We start from the raw sequence: 13444 nt of genomic DNA, 5'->3' as shown, positions 1-13444 counted from the left end.
CTCAAGTCCTTCTCCACAGGGCTGCTCTGAATCTATTCTCTGCCCAACCTGTAGCTGTGCCTGGGACCACTCCAATCCAGGTGCAGGACCTTGCACTTGGCATGGTTAAACTTCATAAGATTGGCATCAGCCCACCTCACAAGCGTGTCAAGGTCCCTCTGGATGGCATCCCTTCCCTCCAGCGTATCAACCGAACCACACAGCTTGGTATCATCGGCAAACTTGCTGAGGGTGCACTCAATCCCAATCTCCATCAGAAGGTTGATTTTGGTATTGAAAAAGTTAAACATTTTTCAAATTACTTTAATTCATATAAAAGACACTGACTTACTCCTCAAATATTTTGTGAACCTGCTTAAATCACTTCTTAAACATTTTGAGAGACTGAAAAATGTTTGAGCTGAAAGTGAAATAATTTGATGTACGTGTACTCGATAAAGTAATATTTTTCACCAATTTCCTTCACAGTGCTCTTTGCCTCAGTCTTCACTGGCAAATGCTCTGAACACACCACCGAAGTCTTGGAAGGCAGATGCAGGGACCGTAAGAATGAAGACCTTAGGACTAGTGCAGGAGACGATCTTGTTCAAGACCATCTTAAAAACCTGAATGTACACAAGTCCATGGGACCTGACGAAATCCATCCGCGGGTCCTGAAGGAGCTGGCGAATGAAATAGCTAAGCCACTGGCCATCATATTTGAAAAATCATGGCAGTCAGGTGAAGTTCCCAACAACTGGAAAATTGGAAATATAACTCCCATTTTCAAGAAGGGGAAAATGGATGACCCGGGGAATTACAGACCAGTCAGTCTCACCTCTGTGCCTGGCAAAATCTTGGAGCAGATTCTCCTGGCAGGCATGCTAAGGCACATGAAAAACAAGGAGGTGCTTGGTGACAGCCAGCATGGCTTCACTAAGGGGAAAACCTGCCTGACCAATTTGGTGGCCTTCTAGCATGGGGCTACGAAACTGATGGACAGGGGCAGAGCAGTTGACGTCATCTACCTGGACTTGTGCAAAGCATTTGACACTGTCCCACATGACATCCTTGTCTCTAAATTGGAGAGACATCAATTTGATGGGTGGACCACTCGGTGGATAAAGAACTGGCTGCATGGCTGCATGCAAAGAGTTGTGGTCAATGGCTCGATGTCCAGCTGGAGACCAGTAATGAGTGGTGTCCCCCAGGGATGGGTGTTGGGACCGATCTTGTTCAACATCTTTGTCGGTGACATGGACAGTGGGATTGAGTACGCCCTCAGCAAGTTTGCCGAGGACACCAAGCTGTGTGGTTTGGTTGATACGCTGGAAGGAAGGGATGCCGTCCAGAAGGACCTTGACACGCTTGTGAGGTGGGCTGATGTCAACCTGATGAAGTTTAACCATGCCAAGTGCAAGGTCCTACACCTGGGTCGGAGCAATCCCAGGCACAGCTACAGATTGGGCAGAGAAGAGATTCAGAGCAGCCCTGCAGAGAAGGACTTCGGGGTATTGGTCGATGAAAAAATGAACATGAGCCAGCTTCAGTGTGCGCTCACAGCCCAGAAAGCCAACTGTATCCTGGGCTGCATCAAAAGGAGCATGACCAGCAGGTCGAAGGAGGTGATCCTGCCCCTCTACTCTGCTCTCGTGAGACCTCACTTGGGAGTACTGTGTGCAGTTCTGGTGTCCTCAACATAAAAAGGACATGGAACTGTTGGAACAAGTCCAGAGGAGGGCCACGAGGATGATCAGGGGACTGGAGCACCTCCCGTATGGAGACAGGCTGAGAAAGTTGGGGCTGTTCAGCCTGGAGAAGAGAAGGCTGTGTGGAGATCTCATAGCAGTCTTCCAGTATCTGAAGGGGGCCTACAAGGATGCTGGAGATGGACTATTCATGAGGGACTGTAGTGACAGGACAAGGGGTAACAGGTTCAAACTTAAACAGGGGAAGTTTAGATTGGATATAAGGAAGAAATTCTTTGCCGTTAGGGTGGTGAGGCACTGGAATGGGTTGCCCAGGGAGGCTGTGAATGCTCCATCCTTGGTGGTGTTCAAGGCCAGGTTGGATGAGGCCTTGGGTGGCATGGTTTAGTGTGAGATGTCCCTGCCCATGGCAGGGGGGTTGGAACTAGATGATCTTAAGGTCCTTTCCAACCCTAACTATTCTATGATTCTATGATTCCATGTCACCAACAAAGATGTTGAACAAGACCGGTCCCAACACCGATCCCTGAGGGACACCATGCTTCCTACTAGTAATCACTCTGCAGCATTACAAATAAAACTCCACCTGGATTCCAGCAAGTTAACTCAAATCACGTTACAGAAAGCTGAGTAAGAGTATTTCTTTGTTGAGATTCTAAGATCAGAAACTATGGTGAATCTTAATCTTAACTTATGCTGATTTTTGTTTAAGAAAATGCCCTTTTGTGGAAGTGGAGAATTAGGCAACTGTGTGGTCTACAATAAAGCAAGAAAACTTGTCTTAGTAACACTAAACTCAAAAGATAATGCTACTGTTAAGACTAAGATCTTACATTAAGGCTCTGTTTGACTGGATACTCTGAAGTGACAATATGTTAATGCAATACAGTAAAAACACCACCTACAAAGAGACACTCCATATCTTTTCTTAAAACATGGTTATGCAGTATCTAACAACTTAAAAGCTTTGGTTTTCTGATTAAAAAGTACGCACCCTTCCTGGAAGAACAACTGCTTTAACCACTCTTGATATCGCAAGGTCGTACAGACAGAGCACACTTCCCTCTGCTTCTTCCAACCCGACCAGCAGTCCAGTTCTCTTCTGCCAGGAAAACTCCTTTACCACACGAACAGTGGGGGGCTGTTCATTTACTCCACCAAAACGATAAGCAGAGAGGCGCTCTCCTGTCACAGAGTTCACTACCTCAAGCTGAGGACCACACGCCAACCAGGCCAGGACATTTCTGCCTGGAAGAGGAAAGAAAGCTGATGAAAGCAAATCTTCAACAGAAGACTGGAACAGCTGATAAGTCACTGTCACTGCCCCTGTCCTTCAAGACATGGATCTAACAAAGGAAAACCAATTTACCTAATTCTCATCAAGTATTTAAAATCACCCACTGAAATCCTCAAGCAATACATCTCTAGAATAAACAACCCTATTATTTGCATTTGTCATTGTTGCAATGAAGAATTCTGGTTGTTCGGGATATAGTGACATATTGATCTATAGTCTTTGTACCATATTCATCTTGGCCTTGCTAGAAATCATCTAAACACACACACGAATTCAAGTCTTAATGCCTATTTCAAATATAACAAATCTAAATAAATTCATTTCTACTTTATTAATTTCATTGATACATGCTGCTCTGGGCAGCGATCTGGAGCTTAAAACAGGCACTGCAGGCTGTCGCCATTTTAAAGTTTAACTATACTAATGATTTAACATTAGCATTTCTAACACCTGAAACATCCTTTTTGTCCTCTTGGAACCTGATGCATCATAACAGCACCAACTAGACACAGTTGATGCTACGACCCTATGCTTTCAGGCAACCTCCAGACAAGAATCAATTTCTACAAGATCAAATCTAAAGGAAAACGCTCACCTCCAGAAAACTTCCCACACAGCACAGAGTCCAGGCTTATCTCATCTTCCCCAAGTGCCTGAATAGTCACCTCTGGAAACCGCAGCAGACTGCTCGTTGCCCGAGCCCTTAGGTCTCGCATTCTTCACTGTAAATAAAGAAAAACATGCAAAACCACACTCGTGTCAGCAATCAATATTTTTGAGATTAACAAAAGTTTCATCAGCATGCAGGGAAAAATCTTTTATGAGTTGCCTGAAGCTCTTCTCCTTAGAAAAATAGCAATCAGGACAGCTTTTGATCTCTCAACAGAGCACAAGCAGAATCCTTTGCTTTTCTGACACCTGTGAGATCACCAACAAATAGTGATGCGCAAGTCTTGACAGGTAACAGAAAAAAACCCAATACATGGAGTTCAAGTTCAAATCTGCTCACATGGGTTTGTGAGGGGCAACCTGACAAGAACTGTCTTTTAAAAAGCTTCTCAGAAAGAGATGTAAGTTTCCATTTGTCCTTTTCCTTGATTTTATGCTTTATTGTTTCTTGTCAATTGTCTTCCAGTAGATTTCATCTATCATTTATGTCTTGGCTATTTTTTCATGTTCAGTTTGACCACTAAGGAATACTAAGTTCTTCACTACCTCCATTCCCCAAAATTCCCTGGAAAATGCCTCGTTTGTATTTTCACATTACAAGCAATACACAAGCATTCACAGCTCATCAATTAAAAAGCTCCCATTACTTACGATGGGAACATCGTAAAGTACTTTAAAATACTGATATTTTTCTAGACAAATCCATTACACACATGCTGACCAACTCAAGCATCAAACAGAGCCCTTATCCAACGCTACTAGCCAGTACAACCAACCACTTAAACGTACACACAAAGCCTGCTGCATCAACTGTACCATACCTGTTCTCCTGCAAATGAAGTTTTATGACTGTTTCTTCCAGCACACACTAATAACCTGTTTCCCTTATAGCTAATTTTGAAGACTAGACTCTGAGGGCAACATACAATTACTTTAGAGAACCGTTTATAAAGAAACACTGTTTATATTAATTGTTATGAGATTATGTCCTCAACATAAGAAGGACATGGAACTGCTGGAGCAAGTCCAGAGGAGGGCCATGAGGATAATAAGGGGGCCTTATACCTTCCATATGAAGACAAGCTGAAGAAGAAGTTGGGGCTGCTTACCCTGCAGAAGAGAAGGCTGCGTGAAGACCTCGTAAGAGCCTTCCGGTATCTGAAGGGGCCTAAAAGGGTGGTGGAGAAGGACTCTTCATCAGGGACAAGGGTTATGACATCATATGACAATATACGACATATATTATCAAGGACAAGGGGTAATGAGTTTAAACTTAAACAGGTGAAGTTTAGCTTAGATATTAGGCAGCAGCTCTTTACTGTGAGGGTGGAGAGGCACTGAACACGTTGCCCAGGGAGGTTGTGAATGCTTCATCCTTGGTGGTGTTCAAGGCCAAGCTGGACAGAGCCTTGGGTGACATGGTCCAGTTGTGAGGCATCCCTGCCCATAGCAGAGGGATTCAAACTAGATGATCTTAAGGTCCTTTCCAACTCAAATCATTCTATGATTATGCTCTAAAGTCTGGTTATTGGAATCTACTATACGTTTCAAGCCACAAGCACTCTATTTAAAAGTACATTCCAGCATCTTCTGCAAGCATGAAAACAACAAGCATGTAAAGCTTGGGAAGCGTAAGTTGAGGTCCCATACTAAGCACAAGTCAACATTTGGAAAAAGAACGTTGCCAATGGCAAAGCCAGCACTGCAGGATGCTGCTCAGGCCAGCCCACCTGACCACTCTGTCAGGGCTCACAACTAGCTTTGTTGGGATTGCTGTTTTGATACTTGTCATCATTTCAAAGTGACAGCAGGGTGAATTTTTGCACAGCATAAAGGGGCTCCAGTGAGTAAAAAGAACCACAATTTGACTAGTGTTCCATCTTAGTTTAATTGTAATGATTTAATGAACATGTTTTATGAGTAACCTGTAATACCAAATACGATTGTATACTGAGCTGGTGAACAAGTTTGTGCCCAGTGCCTCTGGTCCTGCCACTGGGCACCACTGCAAAGTTTCTGGCACCGCCTTCTAAACCCTCTCCTTTCAGGTATTGATATGCATTGGTGAGATCCACCTTGAGCCTTCTCTTCTGCAGGCTGAACACTGCCAGCTGTCCCAGCCTTGCCTCACAAAAGAAGTGCTCCAATCCCTCCAACCACCACCGTGGCCCTTTGCTGCACTGCCTCCAGTGCCTCCCTATCTCTCATGTATCTCTCCCTATCTCTGGGGGGCCCAGACCTGGACACAGCTGGTGTGACCTCACCAGCTGTGCCTCCTCCTCGTGCAGCCCAGAGTATTGTAAGCCTTGTTTGCTTCAGGGTCACATTTCTTACTGAGGGTGCACTGCCCCATCACCCAGCTCTCTAATTAAAATGTCGGACAACACTCCTCCTAATGCAGCCCAGGATACCGCAAAGCCTTTTGGCTACAGGGGCACGTTGCTGGCTCACAGTCAATTCAGGGTCTACCAGGACACCCAGGGTCTTTTTTGTCAAGATGCTTTCCAGCTGCGTAGTCCCCAGAGTATACTAAAGAGGGAACAAGTATCTTCCAGTATAGCAGGAAATAGCATTCAAGAAAGCTTCTCAACTGCATGCTCTCCATGAGTCACCCTGCCTTCGCCACTAAATACCTGCACAAGCCAAGAACACACAACTTTGTGTCGCCAAACTGGAAATAAAATTTTAACCTACTCTACTAGGGAGATCTGAATCTGAAAACAAATCAATCACCACCACAAACACCCCACCAAATCAGATTCTTCTTCTCTAGGGGAAAGCTCACACCTTGACACAGTGTAGTCCTGTCTACAGCACACATCAAGTGTGCTTATCAATCCAGTACCACGAGTAAGTACCATCAAATAAATAACACTCCAACACCTGGAGCATTCATGCAACAGTTGTTATCTGCATATGAAAGCATATGAAAATGCTACAGATCATCAGGCATGCCCAGGTTTCTTCTAGCAAGTCAATGGGCATTTTTTTCTAGGCACCTGGCTTGACTGTGTGGAACAAGGGCAATAAACTTCATAATAAATTATGAACAACATACAGTGATTTAGTTATTTGGATGTTTTACTTGCATCATTCTACTAAGTTAAACCAAGGACTACTGAGAAATCTGACAGCAGGAAAACAGAGCTAGAGTATAAAGGCATGAAGTTTCTGTTTTAAGAGATATATCCAACACTAAGTGCATTACTGTCCTCTTTGAAAACAGCAATAGTGACAACAATCACATCCCTAATTCTATCTGTTAGAAACCAATTAATGCAAATACAGCACAGGCTTACTCCACGTCCAGGAGTAAACAAGAATCCCATTTTAAATCTCTCACCTGTGTCCTAAATGAAACTGCTCTGTGCAAAAGTTGCCAAAATGGCCATTCTTCAGCCTTGATACGTATGACTTCCAAGCATCATGAACTATTTTCAAAGAAAGGAATATGCCACAAGTCATAGACTGATGACAGTGGTGATAGATTTTTGTGTGAAACAGCTCTAGGGTAAAAAAAAAAAAAAAACAAAATAAAGGGAGAAGCTACACTTTCAAGCAGAACCACACACAGCCAAGTTAAGAGTTCTGGGATGTCAGTTCTGACTGACAGTAGTGCATGAAAACCAGTTTCAAAGGCCAACAACTTTATGGGCTTACTGAAGGAAAAGCTAAAAACACTGTCAATCACAGCTGAAGACAAGACTTCACAAAACATATTGACTTCACTGTCACTACGAGAGGCCTTGTTGCCTACCTCTCTTCTCCATCTGCTCCTCTGTTCTACTATTGTGCTCTTGTGGCTAACCTTGCACTGACTTGAACACTTTTTAGAGCTCTTTATAAGCAAAGTTAACCCACAAAGCAGAGAGGAAACTAATCCAGAGAAGCAGACAGTTTTCCACCAGGTTGAAGAGTTAAACTGGCTTGCAGAGAGAACTAGCAAGCATAACAGTTGGCACAAAGAAGGAGGCAGAACAATGCATTGGGAAGAAGAAGGAGGAATGTCTAGCACCATTCTGTGGCAGTTAAGCTGCTGTGCTAGCTGATACACATGGGAAACTATATATTTAGTTTACAAGGAGAGCTAAGGACCCCTTCACTTTTAAGAAAGGACACCACCCAAAACACAGTCAATTTCTAACTCCTTCTTGCACAAGAAGAAGAAAAACAAAGTTCTGGGAAAAACAGCATCCACTGTGTTGAATAAACAGCCAAAGGATGGTAAAAGCACCACAGAATTTTCTGAATACCCATTCATGACCAGTTCAATGACATTTTCACCAGGAAAGCAGGAAACAACTCACAAGCATTGGAAGAGCAGTAGACGGAAAAGACACTTCCTGCACATCAGTAGTCAGGGCCAGTGAATTTGTGCTTTGCCTTATTTCACTCCTGCAGAAAGAGGATTTAGTGAGTAAGTCAGCAGGTGATTTAGTGAGTACCACTGTTCCACCTTAGGCAAAAAATTTCCCCCCAGTGTGTTAAGCAAAAACCTAAGTCTAAAACCTAGATTTTAGTCTAAGAAGCCACTTGCAGAGAAGAGACTGTATTGGAATTCTAAAACCAGGCTTATTTCACTCAAGTGCAGCTCTTGCAGAGTGTGTGCGGAAGTTCCACAAGCTCTCCAAGAAGCATTAATCTACAGCAGAGGATGAGAATTTCAGCTCTCTACCCAACAGCTAAGATCCCATATAAGATGCAGATCATAGGTTTGATTTTTCTTTAACTGAAAAATCAGTCAAATCCCACACAGACTAGAATTTGACACAAGAGCCAGTTCACCCAGCTACCTGGAATGGTTATTCTCTAACATTACTATACTTGCCTTCGGGATTTGTCTCCACCACATAAGTAAAACAGTTCTACACCAGAAAAGGCTTATCACCATTATTTCTCTAAAACTATATACATCAGCTTACTAGGGAGAAGAAATAAACCTAAGAAAAGTCTGAGTAAGTTCATTACAATGTCTTAAAAATGCAAACTTCAATCAAGTCAATGCAGGAAGACACTGCACTAAGTGAAGTAGGAGCTGTCCTCAGCAGAACGGAGACAGTACTGTGTGCCCGAACACACGTGACAGCTGCCAGCCAAGACTGATCCAGGTTGAACAAGGCACCTGAACTACCACACCTGACCACACACCCCAAGCAGGGTTCAGCATTCCCAACCGAATTAAGTTCCTACACTGCTCATCATTTTACCAAACACAATCAGGAAGCAATTATTAGACCTGAAAGACTCACATCACACTGCTTTCCTTTGGCAGAAGTTCCACACCTTAAGTCACGGGTTATCAAGGAAAAAATAGCTTTTGCTTCTGTCGGCAACTTTGCTGCACAATGCAAGCAAAGATCAAGAGACCCCAGCAAATTGCGCTGCATTACTGTAAAGCTATGCTCTCCCCATTAAACCCAATCCTCTTCCCGCGATCGCCGCAGACAGTGAATTTCCCGCCTCCTCCTCCAAAGAACACCGACAGGAGGGACTAAAAGGAGAATATTATTAGAAAGGAAAGAAAAACCCTCTAAAAAGTGATCGAAGGCCCTGCAGGAGGTGGCCGGGCGGAGGGAACACTCCCGCCGGCAATCGCTGCATCTCGCACGCCCCCCAGCCTCTGCCGGCTGCCTCCCGCCTTCGGAGCCTCGCACGCCGCCGCCTCCCATGTGCGCTGCCCAGGCCGTGCTGCTGGCCTCCCCGGCCTCTCCCTCCGCGGCGGGGCCACGTGTGGCGGGGCACAGCGACGCGGCCCCTGGGGTCACTTACGTAAGTGGACGGGCGGCGGCAGCCGGGCCCGCCCAGGGGCACCGCCGGCCCGCGCTGCGCCAGCGGCGGCGGCGGCCTAGCCGCCTCAGGAGCGCCCGGCACCTACCGGCACGGGGGAAGGAAGCAAGGCGGGCAGCCGGGGGTGGCCTCCGCCCCCTCGGTCGTCCCCGCCTTATGCTCCCCGCGCCGCTCCCCCCCTTGCCGCCCACCCCAGGCCGCTTGTCCCCCGTACGTGCAGAAGAGGGCGGCGGCATCTCCCGCAGCGGCTGCGGCGGGTACAAAGGCCTCGGCCCGTCGCACGCCTGCCCGGCCGCACCACAGTCGCTTCCTATGTCACCGAACGCGCCCGGTGGGCTGCGCGCCCCTGTCCGGTGCCGGGCCGCACCGCGCCCCTCCCCCCGCGCGCGGCACCCACCTCGATCGCTCACCCGCCGCGCGGGGGGCGCGGCTGGGGACAGAGTTCTCGCGAGAGCTGCGACTGCCGCCGCGGGAGTTTTCAAAGTCGCGGCATACGAGCCCTTGGGCGGTGGCCTGCGTCGGACTGCGTGTCCCAGCGTACCGCGCCGCCTGCCGCTTCCGCTTCTGGTGCGGGCCGGCTTCGCGCGGCGCATGCCGGGAACTGTAGTTCGTGGGCTACCCCATCAGCCGTGCTCTCGGCAAGGTGTAGGAGAAGCACCGTTTTGCCGTCGGGAGTCTAGAAGGAGGCGATCTTAGAGCCCTCAGGAAGCACATCCCATCACGTCAAAACCACGCGCTCTGCAGAGCCCACTCTTGGCCCACAGCACCTCATACTGAGGGGCCGGGCCTGCCCTCCTGGCTCGTGAAGGGGGAACGCACTATGGCAGGCAAATGGTGTGTTCACCCAGCCTGCGTGCCCCTCTGGCCGCAGGGGCCGCCTGCCCTGCTTGGGGCTCTCGATGGATGCTGAAAATGTGTTTCAAAGGGGCTCAGCCCTCCCAAGGCAGGAGGCGCCGCTGGCAGAGTAAGCGCCCCTCGCCACTGGGGTCCCCTCTCAGCAAGCTCAGCCTGGAAATGGAACCCCTCAGTAGTAGGTTGCCGGCTTTGTTTGTCTTTTCTTACGCCTCAGTACAGATTCTTGCCAGCACAGCTGTTCCAGCAACAACTGCAATATTGGCGGTGTCAGTGAAGTATCATGAGGAGATGCAATCGTATTTCAGTGAGCCTGGTAACAGCATGTGAAATGTCTGAAAAGGCAGTGGCTCTGTGTCAACATCCGTCAGCAGTCCATATTGGGTATATGTCAGGAGTATTTGCTCATGAAATAAGTGCCAATGAGAAGACGACTTTGTACATTTTGTAAATATACAGGTTTCCAGGTATGCTTGGTTCCCAGTGCCTGGCTTATTGCATTTTTTCCTACTTGACTGCAAAGGTCTGAATAGCAATGAAGCAGAAATGTAGCTAGACTTTAATAAAATTATACTGGCAATTAAAAATACTTAAAAATTATAGCCTAAAAAATACCCATATGACAGCATAAATAAGCATTTCTTTACAAATAGAAATCATGATTATTGTATGCATTCACCACTGGGCAGCTGGAAGTACTTACCTATACAAAATGATTATTTACGACCAGCATGATGATAGTTCTTTTTATTGATTTGCTAAGCTGATTTATGATCTTCTTCCCATTTACTTTACAACATAAAGTACGTCACCATCACCTTGGCAAGGCACGCATCCTTTCAGGTTTTGCCTCTTGAACATCAGCAAAGTTAGGAGAGAGAAGTACCACTGTACTTGTGAATTACTCTTCGCCGAATCCTAGTTTGTGACTTTTGATGTTCTGGATGTTGTTTCAGTTAGGATGTGATGGTGATAACAGACTGATGTATCTCATGTGCAATGTTGTTTATGTGCAAAGAATGAGCAAAATCCTACTTTCTTTTAGCGAGCAAGAATTAGATGACAAAAGATATTTTCCACCCTCTTTCTAACTAACAGTTGCCACTAGGAGCCCATCTTTTTCTCCAGTTATCCAAGTACTAGCCATTTTGTTCTTTTTCATTTTCATTTTGTTGTGTGATCAAATCTCCATCAACATTGCAGAAGACAGTTTTTAGTTCATCTGGCCGTGCCTGTTAGAATATGGTACCCCTTTTATTTCAGATACCAAAAGAGCTTAATTTCTTTTATACTTATCTTCAATAAAAGAAATCCATTAACCACCCCAGCTTCAACAGAGCGTAACACAGTCACTAACATACTTAAATGGCATCCACATATTTTCTTTTATGTGTTTCGCTGTTATCACAAGTTAAGTAAAGCTCAACTGAATTTACAGTATGCCTGCAGCATAATTTCTTCTCATCCTTCAGTTTAAGGAACTGTCTTCTGCTTTTATCTTTAAAAGCAAAAGGATAAAATTTGGTCTTTGACATTTTAGCAGAATTTACACTTTCCTGCTGTTTTTTTCTCCAACCTACATAGTGTCCTTCACAAAGAGGTTCATTGCACATCAGATCCAAGATAGTTTTCATTAGAATTTACAAATTGTCCAGAAAATACCAGAGCTATTAAGTGTCACTCCAGAAGTTTAATATATACCTTCTCTCTCACACTCCCACATGTATGTCCTAAAATACCCCACAAATGATAAGCATGAAAATCAGAGAACAAGCCAGTTCTTGCATTCCAGACCTGTCCAGCACATTCATAATGAATTTAATTGATTTTTGAGCAAAGCAGCTAAATTTTGAGATGTATGTTTAAACCTGCAACACAGTAATATATGCTCAAAAAGCTTTACTGGAAAGAAAAAACCAAAACCAAACAAAAAACCAACCTGGGTAGTAACACTAAATGATCCTACTTGAGATTTCTATATACTCTTTCAGAACAATAGCTTCTTGTAAGCAAGGACTAATTTGTTTCCCATCACAGCGAGGACTCCCATGTAAGACTCAGAGTTTTTTTAAGGACACGAATGTATTTAACACAAAATTCAGAAGAAAAAACCATCAATATAAAACATTTCCATTGAACATTCTAGAATATAGTCTACACAAATGGTCTAAGGCACGTGATTCAAAGATGACCAGCAAGCACCCACCTGTTTCTTCACCTCCTGCTTGCCCCCCCACTCCCCAGTCCCTCTGGATTTTTAAAGTCTTTGTCTTTATAGTAGACATTTTCAGATATCAATAAACAAACCTGCAATGCTTCTAAGTGGAAGGATCATCAAAGGACTGGCAAACACATTCAATTTCTCCCAGCACTACTAGCAGCATGCATTACCTCTAAATTACAGATGTGCCTCTTAGTAAGTCAACCATTCTTTAAATTATTATGCAAATGTTGATTGTGACTTGGTGACTGCTGTTGCCACTTTAGATCTATTAATTTGTAGCATATGAGAGCACCGGTTGTGGACAAGAAGCCCAACATGCAAGGCAATGAAGTTGCATGGGATGGTTCCTGACCTAATGGGGGAGGTTGTGCGCGCAGTCACAAGGCATCAGTGAGACAGTATTTGGCTTCGCAAAAGGAAGCCTGACTTCTCAAGTGTTTCTAGCAAGGAAAAGGGGAATTTTTAAGGTGCATTACTTTTGCAGCTGTGTGCAGCCGCTCCTCCCAGACAAGCTGGGCAGCATGACACCCTCAGGACTGTGTATGAGAACATACCAAGTGGGTGATACCACCCACTGGTGGGTGATGGCAGGGTTGGCTCTGTCATGTGTAAGAGGCTGTGCCCGAGACAGGCAGAGCTGGGGTAGGCTATGGAAGGACTTGAAAGTGAGGACAAGTGTCTCATCTGATGTGACAGAGTAGCAAGCTAGGGAAGAAATGCAAAAATAGGCATGACAGCACCAGAGGACCAGCTAGAGTCATATCCTTTGCTGTGGCATTTTGAGTGATTATCTGCAGGACAGGGCTGCGTTTATTAAGGGCAGGACAAGCAATAAGCATGATTCAGAGTAGCAACAGCTTGGAAGAGAGCCTTAGCTGTACGGATAGAGGCAGAAAGGCTTTGTGTCAGGAATTATTTATAGAGCAA

The 13444-nt window shown here is 45.4% G+C and overlaps 1 protein-coding gene across 5 annotated transcripts in view; it reads right to left on the bottom strand.

Annotated features, from left to right (window-relative positions):
* Positions 1-9989, bottom strand: part of LOC308219512 (protein ELYS-like) — a 51599-nt gene extending 41610 nt beyond the window's left edge. For 2 of the 5 annotated variants that reach the window (XM_080614599.1, XM_080614603.1), the window contains exons 1-4: positions 9839-9989; positions 7962-8049; positions 3581-3707; positions 2683-2936 (exon numbers count right to left, since the gene is read on the bottom strand). In XM_080614599.1, the coding sequence (XP_080470725.1) occupies positions 2683-2936; positions 3581-3701 (375 nt within the window). In that variant the 5' untranslated portion in view covers positions 3702-3707; positions 7962-8049; positions 9839-9989. Of the gene's footprint in view, positions 1-2682; positions 2937-3580; positions 3708-4763; positions 4823-7961; positions 8050-9423; positions 9473-9838 lie in introns of those variants that run through there. The other 3 variants (XM_080614601.1, XM_080614600.1, XM_080614602.1) reach the window with 3 other exon arrangements.
* Positions 9990-13444: the final 3455 nt, after the last annotated feature.

The sequence above is a fragment of the Psittacula echo genome (assembly GCF_963264785.1).
Source record: "Psittacula echo genome assembly, chromosome: 4".
NCBI lineage: Eukaryota > Metazoa > Chordata > Aves > Psittaciformes > Psittacidae > Psittacula > Psittacula echo.
The sequence above is the reverse complement of the archived record's forward strand: the minus strand, read 5'-3'. Positions and strand labels throughout refer to the sequence as shown.